Source organism: Halichoerus grypus, chromosome 12, assembly GCF_964656455.1.
Source record: "Halichoerus grypus chromosome 12, mHalGry1.hap1.1, whole genome shotgun sequence".
NCBI classification, from domain to species: domain Eukaryota; kingdom Metazoa; phylum Chordata; class Mammalia; order Carnivora; family Phocidae; genus Halichoerus; species Halichoerus grypus.
Window position 1 is genome coordinate 4,316,354 of NC_135723.1, and position 20,618 is coordinate 4,336,971.

Below are 20,618 nucleotides of genomic sequence, written 5' to 3' on the forward strand. Positions count from 1 at the left end.
GCATGCTCAGTAAATTAGAAAGAACATAACTATGGATCAGCCAAGAGAATGAATTCTGTGCCTACAATGACCCAGGGCCATTTAATTTTCTGCTTAATTTTGTTGCAGTCAGTTTGCATTTTGGGTTATTATGCAGTAGGAAATTAACAATAAATAACAAATTTGGTCCTCCTGTGCTTGTAATGATATTTTTATAAATCTTTGTAATGCTGTTTTTAAAAGGATCAAGGTCTGTGCCAGTCTGATACTCCAGCAAGTATGTGAGGAGGAAAATGCATTATTCTTGGTAGATAACCTTGCCGTTAAATACATAGAACGTCTCTCTCTCTCTCTTTCTTTCTCTCTCTTTCTCTCTCTCATATCTTATTAGTAATTTGCTTTAAACTAAAATCCGTTCCTCTCTTTCTCAGATAACCTGAGGACAATGGACGCTGATGAGGGTCAAGACATGTCCCGAGTTTCAGGTGAGACCCTTGTGGGGTACCTGTATGGGGGGCCCTGTGAAGACCCCTCCCTGGGGTGCCAGGAGTCATGGCGCTCACTGAGTTCCCGAGGGAGGAAGACAGGCTGTCCTGCAAAAGGGAAGACCAAGATGGAATTCGTGTCAATGTTTTATGGCAACTCTTAGAGCTCATCCCAGGTTGAGAACCTGAGCAGAAAAATCTCCAAGCATAAAATAGGTTTTGCTGGGAAATTGGAGAGCACCCCGGAAAAGGTCCAATAAATGTGGATACTCTTGGGGGGGGGAAATGACTGATGGATCTGCTCTGGACCCCAAACAGGTGCCAATGGCGGTGTTTAAGAGGGAGACAGAGGGAAGAAGAGCGAGGGAGGGAGAGCGGGAGAAAGAAATTGAAAAGCATAGTTTTGAGGCACAAGTCAGAATATCTGGTAAGCTCCCCACCCACATACATTTTTTTTCAAGCTGTATTGGACATGGCTCTTGTCATTTTGGGAGACCCAGGAAGTGGAGCCGTGGGTAATGTGACATGAGGCCTAAGGGCGGGTCACAGAGTGTCCCACTAGGTGGGGCTGAGCCCGCCCAGCAATGCCAGCATGGCTCCTGTGTTCCTAAGTGTAGGAAGCCCACCTTCCGTCTGGCCCCGTACCCAGAGGCATCCAGCTGCAGGAGCAACCTCTGGGGCCTGTGGATTTTCATTATTTTACCTTTTAGAGCTTCCCAGGCTCCTGGCCAATCCCGGGTGGGCGTCTGTTGGAGAATGGCCTGGCCTGGTCATCTGGGCCTGGCTGACCTGCCCCCCACCTGTTTCTAAGTTTTTATTGAATTCTGCGCCCCAGTCTAAGTCAGTCCTCACGACAGAGACCGGGCCACACGTGTGGAGCTCACTCACTGGCGAGTGTGCAGGGGAGGAGATTCAAGTTCTTGCCACAATCCCAGACGTCTCCCGCCTCCCCTGGGCCAGCTACTCCGGTCATTCGGCAAGTGTGGACTTGAACTCTCTGGGCTACAAAGAAGGAGTTCGCCCTAGAGCCGTGCCCACAAGCGCGCAGAGCATTCGAGCAGATGCTCACCACAGTATTGACGCCGATGTCCGAAAACCGGGGCATTTCCCTTGTTCATCCTGTCTTCCGAACAAGGATGGCGTGAATACCTTCATAGCGGAACACGTCCAAGACCTACGCCAACGTGCAGGCGGTGTCCGGGAGGGTGTGCAAAGTGTGATCTGTTCTGTAAGATAAACACGCGTCGCACACACACACATGCACATGCACACACACACGTGCACACACACACTTCCCACATGCTTGCACGCGTGCTGAAGAAGACTCTGGAGAGAGATTTACTAACCTAGACTTCCCCTGGGGAGTTTGGTGATGGGAGGGAGGGATGGGCTGTGGAGGACGGGGGGCCTTTCGCTTTACATCTAGTATCTACTGTCTTTGAGTTCTATCTGCATTGGTTTCCCTTGAGCACATTCTTCGGAACCCTGAACCGGAAATACACCAACAACAAAATATGATTTCAATGAAAACAAAAAAAAGAGATTGGCTCTTTGAAGCCTCTCACTGGCCTAGCGGGGGAGGTCTGGTGGCTGTTGGGCAACAGGCCTGCCGGGAGGAGAAGGAGGGGGCGAGGAGGTGTGTGTCTCTCCCTGGGTTAGCGCCCCCCTCCGCTGCCCCGGTTGCAGGCCTTGGCTAGGGGGGATTAGCAGTTCAAAAACACAGGATGTCAACAATTTCCAAACGCCAAGAAACCCTTTCATTGTTTTTGCTGTCTTTTGAGGAGTTTCTGAGGTGACACTTGCAAGAAGCATCTGTCCAACTGTCCTCTCCCGTCCCAGAGCCAGAGCTGAAAGCCCCCTGGCCCAGGCAGGCATCTCCACAATGTTTCTCATGAGCAAGTCTGTGTCCCCATCTCCTATCTTGTTCACCAGCAGAGCAAAAGCCTCCTTTTTTCCCTCATAGTCTTCTTGCCCTTAACATGAGGCTAAACACTCCATTTTCCTGGACACTGGCTTTTGAAAGTGGGGGTTGCGGGGAGCAAGAATGAAGGGAGGCCCGTGGCCCAAGACTGCCTGAAAAAGGAAACTCTTCTGTGGTTGAGAAGATTCAAGACTCGATCTGAAATTTACTTTGTGTATACTTAGCAAAGGAAATGCTGCTTCCAAAACACTAAGAGTGTTGTTGGTCGATGTAACTTGAAGCATTCTAAACAGCGACAGAGCATCTGAAGGGTCCTGCCATTGTTCCTAAAGATTTGAAGGATTCTTCTTCTACTTCTTGCTGCTTCTACAACTAAAACCTAATCACATCCCTTTGTCTTTTCCATTTCTGAAAATTGGGGGTAGTGACAGTTATAGAATAAGGATATACAGGGCGCCTGGGGGGCTCAGTCGGTTAAGCATCTGCCTTCGGCTCAGGTCATGATCTCAGGGTCCTGGGATCGAGCCCCATGTCGGGCTCCCTGCTCGGTGGGGAGTCTGCTTCTCCCTCTCCCTCTGCCCACCCCTGCTCATGCTCTCTCTCTCTCTCTCTCAAATAAATAAATAAAATCTTAAAAAAAAGAATAAGGACATACATTTAGTCAAACAGAAGTTGACATTCTTGATCTGTGGAGGAATATATTACTCAATCCCCCTCTTTCCCCAGAAGATTCTTCACTGTCATGTTCTGCCCACAGGAAAGAAAACAATAAACTTTCTAAGTTGAACCAGGAAGTTGCCACTTTCCTGGGTTCAAAAATGCCCCAGCATGAACAGTTCCATCAGTATCTGTGAAATATTCACTTGAAAAAGAAATAATATCTGACTTTTTTTTTTTTTTCAAATCACCTGATTCTTTCTTTCTGGGGGTTTTTCCTATAGGGCATATCTCATTCATTCTTTGGGTAAAGCTGTGTGTGTGTGTGTGTTTGTCTCTTTCTTCTTTGTCAGTTTTTCCAAAATATTTTTATTCCTGTGTATTATTTTTTGTTTTGGTTTCTAAGGGAAGAGACAGCTCATGGGGGATTGTGAGGCCAGGATCCATCTCCCATCTTTGTCCCCAATTATGGGACCTGACACAGGTTCCCTGCCTCCTGGAAGGACCGCTGTAGTGCCATCTGCAAAAAGAGGGATTTGAGCCAGTTGATATTTAAGGATCATCTGGCTCCTGTGATCCTAAAGGTGTATTGGATGTGTTCTCAATGGTATTTGTAATGTTTGTTGGGACATAGAAACGAGAAGTATGCTCTGTAGACAGACATAGTCTGCTTAGGGAAATGAAGCTCATCTCTATTGAAATAGGAGTGGAAATGTTCATCCTAGGAAATCACACTGATTGAAAGCTTACATTTACCAAACACTGCCCTGAGTGTTGTCTCTTTTCAACTTTAGAAGCACCCAGTGAAGAAGATACAGGTACCATTTTCAATTTGCAGGGAGCTGAGATTTGGGAAACTTCAGGAATGGACCAGAAGTCCCACAGGGAGCCGGACATGGCACTGAGTACAAGTTTTCCCACTCTTCTAGAGTTGGGAGTCTGTACTCTGACTTCTTCTTTACCCCCAGCAATTATGTTCCCCTGGGTAATTGCATATAAAAACACTCATGCACTTGGGAGATGGGGAATCACAGAACTTTGTTGGATGAATTATAATCTACTTGAGAAATTAACTTGCTTGCTTTTGATAAGCTCGTTATACAATTTTCTCATCTAATTTGCCCCAAACACTTCTCATAGGTAATGCTTTATTTGAAGCAAAGGCGAGTAGTAAGATTAAATATAAATTGCTAAGAAGTTTCTTTCAATTTTCTAAATAAGGGAAATTACATTGCACTTCCTAAATTATTCCATGAGAAGTACTTGATCTCTTGCTGTCTACAGCTCCACATGTTGTCTGTCTTTGTACATGAACTTGGGGGGAATGCAGGCACTTGGTGCTCTGCAGACCTCATGCTTTTGTGGTTTGCTGCCTTTTAGAAACAGCCCCATAGGCTTCTTCAGCATATAAGCATTCACACACGTTATTATTTTATCTTCACAGAAGCCCTGTGAGTTAGACCAAAATCACGGTTTTTAGCCTCATTTGTCTGTTGAGGAAACCACCTTCAAGGGGTGACTTCCTCCATGTTTCTGTCCGAACCATATCCCAGGTCAACCATGTGTTAATGTTTGGGACTTAATAACCTTACTTTTGTATCTTTTATGATCTTTCCAAGGTTTTGCATTTTCAGTGGTTCACGGGGCAAATATTTTTAAAATCAACACACAAACAATCTTCGCTTGACAAGGTTTTCACAAAGTGGTACATATTCACCGTAGAAATCTCCAACAGTGAGAGAATCTGGGGCCACGGGGCACAAGGGCTCATGGGAGTGAGTCATGTCTCAGCGCCACCCAGACTTTGGCGGCCTTTAGGCAAATCAGGCCACCTCTGAAAATCTCTCACCGAGTGAAGGTGAGCCAAGGCTGTGCCCTATATCTCATTCTGTTCTCCTCCAGGTCTGACTTTTTACTGGTCACCACTGTAGACACCAGGGACGACTGTTTACTCTCCCTTCGCCCTTTGCGTTTCTCCCACGTAGGGAGCTCCCGTTGATCAGTCTGACCCATGCATCTTGGAATCATCATCCCTACCGCTTTCTTCGTTCCTCTTTCCACCCCCCCCATGCAGGAAGCAGTGGGAGGGCTGAGGCACAGGCTGATGGGTGCTGGAGACCTGGCGTTTCACTCAGTGCAGGAGCCTGACCAGACCCACAGAACCCGTAGCAGCACATCTATCATATAAGCATCCTCAAGAATGTGTGGTTGGCCTTATTCCCTAACACACAGAGCCGTTAAATTACCAAAAGAGTAATCAAGAGTTACTTGGACATGCTTTGGCCCGGTGGAGCAGAGACCACGTTCCTTCACTAGATAAGTCCTGATTCTTTACCCAGGAAGATCATGGAGTACTCCAAAGGGAAGTGTCACAGGGAAGGTAAAATATGCTCATAAAGCTTAGTTGCTCAGCCTCCCACGCCCACCCCATAATAATGACAGCTGGCTGATCACAAAGACACACATGCACGGCACCTCGCTCTATACACCTCGAATCTTTGGGTCAGTTGGCTCATCCAGGGGTCTCCACCATCTGTTCTGGGGAAGGGGGTTCCTCAGGAGGTCTTTGAGAAGGCAGGTGACCTGGGTCTCCAGTCTCCCCTCCTCCCCGCCGTAATATCCCCACTTGACACAGAAGTCTGGTTTTATGTATTGAAGTTCTGTGTAAGGTCAGTCTTCCTCCCCTCCAAAAACAAAAAAAAAAGAAGAAGATTCCTCTGACCACCTCCCTGAAGTCCTCTAAGTTTGAGAACCGTTGCTCTAAGCAGTGGTAAGGAAAACCCAGTTATCAGATGGTCCGTATACCTCCTACATTCTCCCGTTCAGCTTTTCCACATTTGTGGAATCGGTGTACGAGAACACCGAGACTTTTAGCCACTATTACTCCTCACGATTTAGAGCCCTGGAAATATCACTGACCTAACACACATCGACCTGGCTGTCCAAATATACCCAATAATTCTCTTTCTGAAAACCTGCTAGTTGTGGTGATCGCAGCTAAGCTGGGAATACTCCACTGTGATGTCTCCTTCCTGGAGAATGCACCGCTGTCCCCCAAAGCATCGTCTTGGTGCCTGCCTGCGCGATGCCCATTCAGCTGCCTACGCCCGCGAGGTCTCGTCCGCTGCCAGGGACGCTTGCGCTCATCTTGCTCATCCCCCGAAGTGTTGGTATTGCTCTTCCAGATGGTTATTCAAATAGGCGAGCACACTCCCGTCTTCCTGGCCGTGTTTTCTAGGTCCTTCAACACCGTCCTTGCAAAAGTCTGGGCTCGTCTGTGCGGGGATGTCCTCCGCCTGGGAAGCCAGGTCGCCAGCCCAGCCAGCAAGCGTGTGACTCCCGCCTTCCACTTCTGTTAACCTCCTTTAGGGCCAGCATCTGCCCATCTTCTAGAGCAGCTCTGATGGGTTATTTTGCATCAGCTTCAGGCCTTACCATCTGTTCCTTGTATGTGGTTTGTGTCTCCTAACCTAATTTTAGGCGATGTTTAGGTTGGGAGATACAGGTGTTTCAGTTTCAAAGGGGAAAAAAAAAAAAAAAAGCACGTTTTCCACCAGTCCTGGCTTTCCAGTGCTGGATTTCTGGGAGTGGGGTGCGGGTGGGGAGGGGTGGGCTCCCCATTGCTGGAGCCTGTGGGCTGCATGGAATTCTGATGCGGTCACAGTAGATACAGCCATCCTGGAAAACCCTGTTTCATTTGGTAAATCTCACTTTGTGAAGGATAAGCCACTTCGGAGTTGTGTGGATTCTATTTTTGTGTTTCAAAGATAAGAATTCCACAGAAGGAATCCTGGCCCCAGGAGGCCTCGGATTCCCTCTTCCTGCCTTTTGCAAGCTTGCTTCCCCGCCCCGCCACCCCGCCTGGCTGGATCAAACTAGGCTGCTGGGAGAATATTCCCTGGCTCTTTAAAAGCCAGTGAGCAGACCTAGAATGTATAGCTCTGAGCAAGATAACCAGTCTGGTGACCTTAAAAACAAATTAATCTGAAGGTGGAATGAAGCCCACATACAGGAGGGTAAACTGGAGCCACCTTGCAGGAAAAATTATGGGATAATGTGTGGCAAGCCTTACAAACGCAGATGCCTGGGACGCCTGGGTGGCTCAGTTAGTTAAGCGTCTGCCTTCGGCTCAGGTCATGATCTCAGGGTCCTGGGATCAAGTCCTGCATCGGGCTCCCTGCTCGGCGGGGAGTCTGCTTCTCCCCCTGCTTGTGTGCTCGCTCTCTCTCTGACAAATAAATAAAATCTTTAAAAAAAAATGTAGATGCCTTTTGACCCACTCATGAAACTTCTGGAACACTTACTAAGAACACGTGCAAAGGCTCGCTACTAGGCTGTTCGCCACGGTGTTGCTTAATAGGGAAAGAGATTGGAAACAATATAAATTCGAAAATAGAAAAAGGATTTAAATAAATCCTGGTGTAGCCATGCAATGGGGCATCACACAGACGTCATAAACAAAGTTGTGGGAGTTTGGTCACTGGCGTGGAAAAGTGACCACGAGAATGTCTGACGACCACCGTTCAGTTTGATAACAGATCCCCATGTATTACCCGTAACATATAAATACATACGTACGTGTGCAGCATCCTTGCTGGCCACGCTGCAGTGACCTCCACCCTCGGCGGCGACCACAGCCCCAGGAACTCAAGCTGCTGCTTGTCTCCTCAGGGAAGGAAAGCCCTCCAGTGAGCGACACTCCGGATGATGGGGATGAGCCCATGCCGGTCCCCGAAGACCTTTCCACCACGTCTGGCGGACAGCAGAGCTCCAAGAGTGACAGAGGAGTGGGTGAGTCGGCCGTCCGTGTGTCCTGTTGGCGGGCTTTCGCACGCTCTGTTCCCGTAACACCTCAGTTCCTCCATATTCTTCCAAAGTCAGTGGTTGGGCGGTGGGATCATTGTACCTGCTGTTTCCCTTCAACGGCTGTGTTAAGATGCGGCATAAAGATCAGCGGGAGGGGCCCTGGTGTGTGCAGGAGGATAGACCCAAGTCACCGAGGCTGTGACACTCCCACACATGGCAGAGGGGAAGAGCTCCCGGCCTGGGGGCACATCCCTAGCCCGTTTCCTATCCTCTGGGTGCTTCGGGAACATCTGATTTTATGGATGGTAGGTAGTGAAAATTACACATTTGATGTGCTGTGGCAGTAGGGCGAGTTAGTTTGAGCTTTGGTTTAGAAGAAGCCAAATCTGTCCATGTTATGTTGTCCCTCTCAGCTGTGTTTCTCAAATGCCAAATGCAGCTCCAAATACAAAATTCGAGAGAGAGAAATTGTTAAATGTCGAAAATGCCATTTCTCGCACACCTTTTCCATAAAGAGGTAGGTACGTAAGTTTCTGCAGTCTCTCGCTGGTGTTAACGTGCGCACAGGTCATGTTTGCAAAACCTGGTCTCCCTTCTTTATTACGGAGGCCCCAAGAAGTCAGCGAAATAACCGAGGTCACATACAGAGTCAACGTGAGACTCGATTTCCAACTCAAAGACTAGTTTTCACACCTTTATACCATGTTCTCATGAGATAATGAGTCAGCAATTCCTTAGAATACCTATTTTCTCTTTCTTTTTTTTAAAAGTAAAAATAAAAACTGTGATATTGAGATTCACCTATGTGCACAAAAGAATATCACGAAGGGTGAGCAGGTCACACGAGGTGGGATGGATCCCATGTGGGGCGACTCCACAGCTAAGGAGGGCAACGTGTGTAAAGTTCTCAGGGTTATGAAAACCATCATAACTATCTCTCTATAGGACATCCTCATATAGTAACTAAGAAATGTGTTTTGTGTGTTTTCATGTGTCTTAGAAACCAATGAGACTTCGGGTGTAAGGGTTCTTTAAAAAATAGCTATGCAATGAATTCTACCAACAGACAAGGATAGTGGCTAAAGCCATTTGATGCAAATGAACCAAGAAAACAAGTACCTTTATGACTTATTTTCCCCTATTGTAGAGCATGGCTCCTGGATGTGGGAGAGTGGGTGGGAAGCAAAGCATTTCTGGATTTTCCGCTCTGCTCTATATGCATCATCTCGGGGGTTCCCAGAGTTGGGACACAGGAGAGCATACTTGTTTGTCATCGATGCATTTATTTTTAAGATTGCCTGCGTTGGTTGCGAGTGATACTGGCGTATCACATACCATGCCACTACAACGCTTCCATTCAAGACACGTTTACGTGAAGGAGAAAGTCAAATTTCAGTAAAACTATTAAGCCAGTGAGGGTGCACATATATGATAAGGGTTTGCAAAGGTGGCGCATGGATGCCTAATGTCAGGGCGACCCTGCTTTGTCTCCTTTGTCTGTCCTTGAAGCAACCAGTGAGGCGGGTACTGTTCTCTGACCCACCTGGGACACGGGCGGGGGGGAGGGGCTCAGAAGAAATTACGTGGATATGTAGCCACTAAGCATTCAAGTGATCCGAGAGCCCAGACATCAGCGTTAGGACTCTGGGGTCATTGCGGGGGAAACCAGGGAGCGCTCCCCGAAATCCCCAGAGCTGCCCTGCAGCCCGTGAGCCCTGGTTGTGATGGGTGTCCTTTAGAGAACTGAAAGTTGCCTGATTCCTGGAGAGCAGAGGACAGCACGCAGTGCACTTGGTAGAGGTCAATACACGCTCCCTACAGATGCCTTCACAGTATTCTAGATACACCACCCCTGTCAGCTGCCAGGGGCCGGAAGTTCCTGCTGGGACAAGGTCGCCAGGCCCCTGGTGGGCGCTCCTGCCTGCTTCCCAGGCTGGGTCTCTTGGCTGAGGCTTGAGCTCTAGGTGCCAGTGCGTCCAGGGCAGGTGGGCATGGAGCCGGGGGCCGGCCCATGGCTCCCAGCAGCCTCCCGCCGGTGCTCCCTCACAACTGCATGCGACAGGATTTGCATTCCACTTCTCCTTGTAGGATGGAGTTTGTGCCAAATGAATTCCAGAATTGTAAAATTTAAAACACCCGAGAGACCTCTTTGCTGGGTTTGTAAAGAGCCGTTGCCGCGGCCGAAGGGCCACGCGGGGAAAGCCATTTGAAGTGGGTGGCGAGACGCCGTTTCAGGGAGCCAGCACTCCTTTGGAGCGGCCGGGGGCCAAAGGGGCGATGGATCTCTGCCAGGAAGCCCAGAAATGCAAAACCACGTAAGACAGTCAACACGCCAGAGGGGAGGGGTTTGAGGAGCAGGTAGTGAGACGGAGAATCCCGGAAGACCACGTCCAAAGAGCCATCGAGGACCTTACTTGTGCTTCCCGGGGACAAAGTTTTAGAAACCATCCTTTGGGATTTTCGAAGGAAACCAGCTAGCATTAGTGTGCGGTGGTTGGTGGTTGACTGAAGTGAGCGTTAAACCAGTTAGGTGCGCACCCAGCAATGGGAGACGGTGGGCAAAGGCAGGGGAGTCCTCCCACGGGAGGACAGGGAGGTACGTTTGAAGCTACGTGTCCTCAGCTCCGCAGGAAGGAGCCAGAAGAGCAGGGGAGCTGCTTCGGAGGACAGACAACAGGAAACCATGAGCAGCCCCTCCCTGCACCAAAGTAGTCAAGGGGTGGAGAGGGTGGGTGGCGCAGGGGGAGGCGGCGGCGCAGAGAAGACGCATCTCAGACTCCCGAGGGCCACCTCCATCTGAGCCCCACTCCCAGCCGGGCGCCTCCGGCCAGACTTTTACCGCGGAGCCCGTTTCCTCATTTTCGCAACAGCAGTGAAACTCCTCTCAAGGAAGGGCTTCCAGGGTCACGTGAAAACAGACAAACACACTTTGCTGAAGACAAAGCAGCAAAGACATGCAGTGAAAAGGACAGGAAAGGGCAGAAAAAGGAAGCAATTTGTGCACAGCAGGTCTTTTAGAGATACAGGAGATAAGGGGTGAGGGCACCTGTTGGGGCTTTGCTGGAGGGAAGGGAGAGAGAAAACAGGTAATGTTTGGAGCACATTTATTAATGTGGAAGAGCAATTTATTAATAATAATAACAATAATAAAGAAATTGATCCCAGGGATGGGCAAACCACAAGAGAGGAATTAGAATAGAGAGCTCGGGGGGCGCCTGGGTGGCTCAGTCAGTTAAGCGTCTGCCTTCAGGTCAGGTCATGATCCCGGGGTCCTGGGATCGAGCCCTGCATCAGACTCCCTGCTCAGCGGGGAGTCTCCTTCTCCCTCTGCTGTTTCCCCTGCTTGTGCTCTCTCTCTGTCAAATAAATAAATAAAATCTTTAAAAAAGAATAGAGAGCTCAGGGGTGCTGGCCATTGCCAGACCCAACGGGAGGACAAATGGCCAGACGCCAGACAGTGGGAAGTCTTCGGCAATAACAGACCCCTAGCGTGTCTGCTTTAGAAGGAGACAAGGGATGCTTTGGAAAAGCCATGAATCCTTACGACCAGGTGTAGACACATCAAATCTCAACCTTACTCCCCAACACACTGGTGGGGAGCGGTAGAAATGAGCCCCCTGTGATGGGTGGTGGTGTTCATATGGACAGCGAGCCGTTCCCAGGGTGGCCTTCATCCTGTGTTGAGGGGATGCTGGAGGACCGTGTGGAAATATGGTCTCCTGGATTAAGAGAGAAAGAGAGAGATGGGGAAGAGATGTCAGAGCAACCTTGGGTGGCCTCCATTTGATTCTGCGCCTGAGTAAGAGGAAACAGATTGGAAGTACAGTTTGAAGCACTGAAGTTAGAGGAATCAGAGGAGAACTTCCGGGCGGGGAGGAATTCAGTCTACTTAATGGGATGGGAGCTTGTGCTTCTGAAGTGGTCGCTTTAAAAATGAGAGAAATCTCACCTCTCTGAAGTGGTTGTGTATGAAACTGCTGAACGCAGACCGTGTACTCAGTGACCTCTTCAGGCAACCCCGCATTGAGGTGCCCCACCACGGCAGCCGGCCTGGGGAAGTGGAGAATGGCTTGGGGTTTCTTCCGTTGGCCGGCAGCTTTGGAAGGGGTCTCCTGCAGGAGTGATGGCAGGCTTGGCATCCAGGGGAGCAGATGAGCGTTGCATGTGAAGAAACTAAAAGCTTTGTTATTTCCTTCCTTTATTCAGTGGCCCCCCTGTCTTCCTTCTGAGCTCCCTGCAAGTGCAGGTCTCCATGTCCTGACCTTGAGCAGAGGTGCAGCAGTGCTGTGGGACTGATGGGGACATGGCTCCCCCAAGCACAGTCCCCCAAGCACAGCCCGGTTGACCAGCAGGCCAAAGACTGGAGGCTGCCCTGGGGCTGACCAGGGCGTGCTGGAGCGGATACCCGGGATGAGCTTGCACAGCTTTTACTGCAGACTTACTCGTCACTGGGTTGTCACTGGTTGCTCTTCAGTTACCCAGGGCTTGGCTGTGGGATGACAGCATACACATCTACAGGCCCCGCTTGCCTCTGTTCACTCGTGTGACCTACCCCCAGAGCTGGGAGGTGATCACCATGGTTTCGTCTGTGGTTTGTTTTAGGACTTCACGCTCGGAGGTCACGTGTCATGGCGTGGTGTTTGGAGCAAGGCTCTGTGGCCTTCTTGAAGCTAAACTGGCACGACCTTTGGGGCCTTTCTCTTGAATCTTTTGGCCAGGGTTAGAGTCACCCTGGCAGAAATGGAAAGAAAAAAAAAAATCTAGATTTTTGTTTCTACTGTTTTTTTTCTTTCCCTGGAATCCAGGAAAATGATTAAGTACATGAAAACATTAATTTTATTTATTTTTTTAATTTATTCGACCAAAGTAAACATCCCTTTACCACGTCGTGAACTTGAGGACAGATTTGTCAGAAGAGTAACGTATTGTTCATTGGTTATTCTGGGGCCTAATCTCACCTTTACATTCAAGTTTAGGCAGAATCCCAAGATGGCGCAGGGGGTGGACATGTGGCTGAAATGTTTCTCGGCTGCTGGGCAGTGGTGGTGGGAGGGGGGAAGGTGCAGAGAGTTTTTCCCGATGGAAAGAGAAAACAAGCTTTGGTCTAATTGGAGATTGGGCAGCCGGCACTGAGGACGGATGCTAAGCCTGCTTATCTAATCAGCAGTTAGAGGAAGTTGTTTTTATCTGTGAAATGCATCTCTTCTGAACCGATAAACCCCATTTTAGCTAGGAAGAAATATTATCTCCCAGCATCTGAGCATTAGCTGCAGCGAGCTCAAGCACGCTCGGATGGGATGCGCCCTTGTGGAAGCAGGCGCAAAGGGGAAGACTGTTTGCCGGACTTCAGCTGGCTGGCTCTCTTGGGTTTGGGGTTTTTTTGTTTTCCTCGGAGGAACAGCTAAAAGCCAAGTATCCCTCGGATCCTTGTTCCCCTTGCTGTGTCAGTTCCTTGCTCCTCTTCGTGGCTGAGGTGATGTGCAAGAGTGGAGACATTTGTGAAATTCTGCATTACTCATCTTGCGGTTCACCCCATCTTGGAACGCCTCATGGAGAGGGGAGGTGTTGTCGCCAGGACATTTGCAAACCAAGATGATTCCAGTTGGAAAGACTCTCACTTCCTTGCATCTCCCCAAACATGAGACATAGCCTTAAAGCAACGATTTTCCCTGAGACTGGCAGGTTTTGGAAAGAGGGGTTGTTAGGTAGCGCGTGTGTTGCTTCCTATTTAAGGGTAATGTTTGTCCTGTTTCGTTTCAATCATCTCCACTTTGGTTGGCCCGCCGGAGCATGTGGGAGTCTGGGCCCCGCAGGGCGGCATGGCGCGCGGGTTCCCTGAGGGAGAGGCAAGCGGCCGGGCGCTGCCGCACTTCCACCTGGTGCCGGGTTTTGGTGCGGACGGGGGGACCCGACAGCACGGCCTTTGGAACACTCCTTGGAGAAAACCGAAACTGCCGAGTGTGTGTGTGTGTGTGCGCGTGCGTATGCGTGTGGTGTGTGTGTGTGTCTGTGTGTGCGCGCACGCGTGCATATGCGTGTGGTGTGTGTGCGTGCGCACGCGTGCATATGCGTGTGGTGTGTGTGCGCAGTGTGCGTATGCGTGTGGTGTGTGTGCGCGCGCGCACGCGTGCGTATGCGTGTGATGTGTGTGTGTGTGTGCGCGCACGTGCGTATGCGTGTGGTGTGTGTGTCTGTGTGTGTGTGCGCGCACGTGCGTATGCATGTGGTGTGTTTCCGCATGTGCTGCATGTGTATCATCTGTAGTATGTGTCGTAGGAGGGTGTGGTGTGTGTGTGTCTGTTCTGTGTGTGTGTGGTTGTGTGTTTATGTGTGTGATCGTGTGTGGTGTGTGGTTGTGTGGTGCGTGTGTGGTGTGTCTGTTCTGTGGGGTGTGTGTGGTGTGTGTGGTGTGTGTGTGTCTTTATGTGTGTGATCGTGTGTGGTGTGTCTCTTCTGTGTGGTGTGTATGGTGTGTGTGATGTATCTGTGTGTGTAGTGCACGTGGTGTGTGTGTGCTGTGTGTTTATGTGTGTGATCATGTGTGGTGTGTGGTTGTGTGGTATCGTGTGTGGCATACATGTGCGGTGTGTGTCTGTGTGTGATGTATGCATCTGTACATTATATGTAGTGTGTGTTTGTGCGTGTGGTGTGTGTATATCATATGCAGTGTATGTCCATGGTGTGTTTTTGTGGTGTGTGTGTGTGTCTGTTGTGTGTTCACGTGTGTGGTGTGTGTATATTGTGTGTGGTATGTCTGTGTGTGTATGTGTGTAGTGCGTGTGGTGTGTGCTCACGTGTGCAGCGTGTGGTGTGTGTGTGTTCTGTGTGGTGTGTGTGTGTGTGTGTATGTGTGTAGTGCGTGTGGTGTGTGTGTACTGCGTGTGGTGTGTGCTCACGTGTGCAGCGTGTGGTGTGTGTGTTCTGGGTGGTGTGTGTGTGTAGTGCGTGTGGTGTGTGCTCACGTGTGCAGCGTGTGGTGTGTGTGTGTTCTGTGTGGCGTGTGTGTGTGTAGTGCGTGTGGTGTGTGCTCACGCGTGCAGCGTGTGGTGTGTGTGTGTTCTGTGTGGCGTGTGTGTGTGTAGTGCGTGTGGTGTGTGCTCACACATGCAGCGTGTGGTGTGTGTGTGTGTTCTGTGTGGTGTGTGTGTGTGTAGTGCGTGTGGTGTGTGCTCACGCGTGCAGCGTGTGGTGTGTGTGTGTTCTGGGTGGTGTGTGTGTGTGTACTGCGTGTGGTGTGTGCTCACGCGTGCAGCGTGTGGTGTGTGTGTGTTCTGGGTGGTGTGTGTGTGTGTAGTGCTTGTGGTGTGTGCTCACGCGTGCAGTGTGGTGTGTGTGGTATGTCTGTGTGTGTATGTGTGTAGTGCGTGTGGTGTGTGCTCACACATGCAGCATGTGGTGTGTTCTGTGTGGTGTGTGTGTGTGTTCTGTGTGGTATGTCTGTGTGTGTATGTGTGTAGTGCGTGTGGTGTGTGTGTACTGCGTGTGGTGTGTGCTCACGTGTGCAGCGTGTGGTGTGTGTGTTCTGGGTGGTGTGTGTGTGTAGTGCGTGTGGTGTGTGCTCACGTGTGCAGCGTGTGGTGTGTGTGTGTTCTGGGTGGTGTGTGTGTGTGTAGTGCTTGTGGTGTGTGCTCACGCGTGCAGTGTGGTGTGTGTGGTATGTCTGTGTGTGTGTGTGTGTAGTGCGTGTGGTGTGTGCTCACGTGTGCAGCGTGTGGTGTGTGTGTGTGTAGTGCGTGTGGTGTGTGTGTGTGTAGTGCGTGTGGTGTGTGTGTGTTCTGGGTGGTGTGTGTGTGTGTAGTGCGTGTGGTGTGTGTGTGTTCTGTGTGGTGTGTGTGTGTAGTGCGTGTGGTGTGTGCTCACGCGTGCAGCGTGTGGTGTGTGTGTGTTCTGTGTGGTGTGTGTGTGTGTAGTGCGTGTGGTGTGTGCTCACGCGTGCAGCGTGTGGTATGTGTGTGTTCTGTGTGGCGTGTGTGTGTAGTGCGTGTGGTGTGTGCTCACGCGTGCAGCGTGTGGTGTGTGTGTGTTCTGTGTGGCGTGTGTGTGTAGTGCGTGTGGTGTGTGCTCACACATGCAGCGTGTGGTGTGTGTGTGTTCTGTGTGGCGTGTGTGTGGAGTGCGTGTGGTGTGTGCTCACGCGTGCAGCGTGTGGTGTGTGTGTGTTCTGGGTGGTGTGTGTGTGTGTAGTGCGTGTGGTGTGTGTGTGTTCTGTGTGGTGTGTGTGTGTGTAGTGCGTGTGGTGTGTGCTCACGCGTGCAGCGTGTGGTGTGTGTGTTCTGTGTGGTGTGTGTGTGTGTAGTGCATGTGGTGTGTGCTCACGCGTGCAGCGTGTGGTGTGTGTGTGTTCTGTGTGGTGTGTGTGTGTGTAGTGCGTGTGGTGTGTGCTCACGTGTGCAGCGTGTGGTGTGTGTGTGTTCTGGGTGGTGTGTGTGTGTGTAGTGCGTGTGGTGTGTGCTCACACATGCAGCGTGTGGTGTGTGTGTGTTCTGTGTGGCGTGTCTGTGTAGTGCGTGTGGTGTGTGCTCACGCGTGCAGCGTGTGGTGTGTGTGTGTTCTGTGTGGCGTGTGTGTGTGTAGTGCATGTGGTGTGTGCTCACGCGTGCAGCGTGTGGTGTGTGTGTGTTCTGTGTGGCGTGTGTGTGTAGTGCGTGTGGTGTGTGCTCACGCGTGCAGCGTGTGGTGTGTGTGTGTTCTGTGTGGCGTGTGTGTGTGTAGTGCGTGTGGTGTGTGCTCACGCGTGCAGCGTGTGGTGTGTGTGTGTTCTGTGTGGTGTGTGTGTGGAGTGCGTGTGGTGTGTGCTCACGCGTGCAGCGTGTGGTGTGTGTGTGTTCTGTGTGGTGTGTGTGTGGAGTGCGTGTGGTGTGTGCTCACGCGTGCAGCGTGTGGTGTGTGTGTGTTCTGTGTGGCGTGTGTGTGTGTAGTGCGTGTGGTGTGTGCTCACGCATGCAGCATGTGGTGTGTGTGTGTTCTGGGTGGTTTCGGACAAGAGGTCACAACTGTCTCCCTGGAGGAGCATCTCCGGGCTGGGGATGCTGTCCCTGGTTCCGCTCACTTCAAGCTTGCTGGTGGCCCTGGCAGGTGGCTTCCCATCAGTTCTGTCCCCATGTGCTGGCAGGGGTCCCCTGCCCACTGCTGTCCTGTGGAAGCACCGGGCGGGGGTTCCCGTGGAAGACGGTCCTCCACGAGGGCTGACGTGTCCCCAGGAGGACGTGTGCCCCTGACACCTGCTGGCAGGTGACTTCAGGGACAAGCCCTGTTGTGGTGACCGCATGAAAGGCCAGCATCCCTCAGAAATGAGAGAACAACAGAGAGAGCAGGACACGGTCAGTGTGGAAGACCCTCCGAGTCTCAGGAGAGAGCAGGGGACGAGGGAAAGGCCAGCCGGACTGGACGATGTCATTGTGCGCCCCCAGCCCCACCCCATGAAGGCACACCCATCTGGAGGGACTGGTGCACGGCTCTGTTCCGTTCTGTCCCACGAGGGCCAGCGTGTCCTTGCCTGCTTGTGCCTGGACGTCAATGACCACGACGCCCTGGGAGTCCTCGAGGTCAGACCCCGAGCAGGGCCACCACGGAAGGCTTCCCCTGCTGAGCTCACTTGGGGATTTTTGCAGATACCGTTTCTGTTGGCTTAGTGTTTGCTCCAACCTCAGCTTCTCCGACTCTTAGGAATGTCCATTCGAGCACGTTCATATGGATAGAGCCCTTCTTCGTGCCAGGCTGATGCCTTAGTGCCAGATGCACCGGGAGCGGTGGCCCGACGCCCTGCAGTCATGCTCAGCAGAGCTCCCTGACAGGGGTGTGGCAAAGGAAGGGGTGCTCCTCGCTGGGCCGGGCAGAGGGGAGAGGAGAGCTGGGGAGGACTCCCAGGGTTGACATTTGAGCAGGTGGCCAAGGGGAGCCAGGTTGGACTTTAGGAACAGTGGTGGCTGGGTGAAGGGAGGAGAGAGGTACAAAGCGACCTGCTCTGGGGCGTGAGGCGTGGTGCTCAGATGGGAGGCCTCTCGGTGGGCCCGTGGGGAGTGACCCTGCCCGACCTGTGTGCTGGGAAGATCACTGGTGACAGTCATCAGGGTGGCGTGACTTGTGCCCGGGCGCAGGGGCTGTGGCGGGAGGAGCCAGGGCGCTGGGCATGTCTCTCCTCCGTGGCCGCCATATTTGTCTACTTACTCGATGTGGGAACACGTGTGAGGTGGCTCAGCCTCTGCCTTGGTGACGGCAGTGATTCTCCGGAACGGAATGGGCACACAGGGGCCGTTGGGGTGGGCTTGACATCTGTTGGCAATCGGTAGCCGAGGAGCCTTCCGGAAGGCAGGATGGGTGAGAGGTGGAGAGAGAGCTAGTTCTAGCTCTAGGATCCGCGGGAGGGACGGCGGAACACCAAGGGCCTTGGGAAATAAACGTGTATAATTGTCTAGGAGAGAAGGCAAGGAAGGAAGCAGAGAATAAGCTGTTTGACTCGGGTGAAAATTCTAGAAAGAAATATGGCGGAGAGGCCACCATGAGGAGCGATGATAATGAGGGTGAGAAGGGTGAGCAGTGCTGGAGAAGGGAGTCTTTGGGAGGTGGTGGGTCCCCAGAAGCAGCTCAGCAGGGGTGGAGGCCCATGTGAAAATGTCGGGGAGCACCAGGGAGCGGGCGGAGGGTAGGAAGGCAGCCCCGCCTACGGGTTGACTTGTGAGAGGAGAATATGAAAGTGTGTTTGAAGGCCAACAGGAAGGAGCAGGTGAAGAGGATGGATGACATAACTGCCTGAGTGGAGGCCCAGGGGAGGCAGACAAGGCCATCCGGGAGCTGGGCTCGGGCTCCTCCTCGGCCACGTGCAGGCCTGCGGCGTGTCCCCCAGACGTCCTCACGGCCTCCTCCCTCACTGCCCTCAGGGGCCACCCTTGAGCCCACCCTCGATGGCATCGCCGGTCCTTCCCCCGCTGTTGTTCGCAGCAGGGCCTGCCACAATGCACTCCTCTGGGATTTTCTCAGTGTGCAGCCCCAGCACCTGGGCCTTCTGTGCACTGAGTAGGAGTGCAGGGCATGTACCGAATGAGAGCACGGAACGGGTGCAGCGTTGCTCTCTCAGGTAGGACCCCAGAGAGAGGAAGTGAAGGGGAAGGAATCGAAGGCTGGGTCTGAATTTAAGGTTCATCGTGTGGATTATTTTAGGTCACTGTTTCTCAGTGGGCACAGTTGGTATTTGGGGCACAGAAGCCTTCCTTGGCTGACACTGTCCCTCCCACTGGAGGATATTAGCCATGCGTGTCACCCCTCACCCCAAATGTCCCCACACGTTTCCCAGGTGAGCCCCTGGATTGACATCCTGCCGTCGAGCCCAAGCACCTCATCCCCACACGGTCAGCTTTGGGCCGATTCATAGAGTCAGTGGTGTTCTGGAACATGACAGTGGATTTCTTTTAAAAAAGGAATACCTGGGGCGCCTGGGTGGCTCAGTCGTTGAGCATCTGCCTTTGGCTCAGGTCATGATCCCAGGGTCCTGGGATCGAGCCCCGCATCGGGCTCCCTGCTCAGCCGGAAGCCTGCTTCTCCCTCTCCCTCTGCCGCTCCCCTTGCTTGTGTTCCCTCTCTCGCTGTCTGTCTCTCTCTCTGTCAGAAAATAAAATCTTAAAAAAAAAAAAAAAAGGAACACCTGCCAAAAAACTGGGCCACAGAAGGTTGACAAACTCTGATCCTGGCGCTTCCCACCATGTTCGCGTCTCCAAAACTGCACGTTCCCTTTGAAAAGTTGTTTATTTGTACAAGCAGACATGAGTGTTTGTATTTTTTCTGACAACTTAAATTCATTTTATTCTGACAACTTAGATACCAGGCTCACATCGTACCCTATCGATTTACTAAAGGAAATCAAGATCGGTTCTTCTCTACCAGAGTAAACAGTTCAACAGCATTTTCTGTGCTAGGTTATTGGTCCCGATTGCACGTCCTACTCTGTTCCGTCTGTGCTGAAAGCATAGTTAGCTCTGGGTCTAAAACAGCCAACCGACATTTCGTTAACTTTCCTTCTACACGGGGTTTCAGAAAAGAAATGGAAAAAAAAAAAAAAAAGGGGTTTGAGTTGTGGTTGCCAGTTGCCACCTGTCCTATCTGGTTAGGACATTTTCTGATTTGGGAAGTGTAAATATAACCCAGAAAAAAAACAACAAAAAAAAAAAACAAGCTTCCCCTCCTTTTATGCAAAAGCAGCAAGCTTTACGCGCAGAGCAGAGCCCAAATCATTGCCCTGCAAAGTTTCCACAGACCCCATCCAATGAGATGAAAAGGCTCTCTCGCAGTGGGGCTGGCGGCCCCAGGAAGCCGCCTTGCTGCTCCCCGGTGGTTGGGGCCGGGCTACTGTACCCGCCAGATAAGCCGGGCGCTCTTCAAAGTCTTAGCAGGAACTACGTTCGCACATTACCGCAGATCTGCTCAAACCCTTTGCCTGTTGGGATTTGGGGGTGCAGGGGGGTGGCCAGAAACCTGTAGGGAGCTCAGAAAGTGCCTTCCCGTCCATGGCTGGAGCCAGCAGGAATATGCCAACGGGTACAGACTCAGAGAAGCTTCCAGGCTCGCTCGGGACCAGCTGGTGGGAGCTTGAAGCTCCCCAGGGCTGGAAGGATTGACACCACAGAAATTGGCAAATGCTACAATTTAGAGCTTTTTTTTTTTTTTTAGAGCTGGTTTACCGGCACACCCTGGGCTGCCGTACTATTTTCATGGTGTTCACAGGGGCAGGGGACACTTTGGTGGGTGGCTGTGCGGGCGGGAGTAGGTATTTGTAGAGC

General features: G+C 51.5%; 1 protein-coding gene and 1 long non-coding RNA gene across 10 annotated transcripts in view; one reads left to right on the plus strand and one right to left on the minus strand.

Annotated features, from left to right (window-relative positions):
- Nucleotides 1-20,618, plus strand: part of IKZF1 (IKAROS family zinc finger 1) — a 97,844-nt gene that overhangs the window by 13,460 nt on the left and 63,766 nt on the right. For all 9 annotated transcript variants that reach the window (XM_078059918.1, XM_078059923.1, XM_078059922.1 and 6 more), the window contains exons 2-3: nt 411-464; nt 7,714-7,833. In XM_078059918.1, the coding sequence (XP_077916044.1) occupies nt 425-464; nt 7,714-7,833 (160 nt within the window). In that variant the 5' untranslated portion in view covers nt 411-424. The remainder of the gene's footprint in view (nt 1-410; nt 465-7,713; nt 7,834-20,618) is intronic.
- On the minus strand, nt 10,936-12,397 carry LOC144379644 (uncharacterized). Its single transcript, XR_013442970.1, has 2 exons — nt 11,798-12,397; nt 10,936-11,567 (listed from the first exon to the last, which is right to left on the minus strand). It is a non-coding gene; the product is annotated as an uncharacterized LOC144379644 (long non-coding RNA).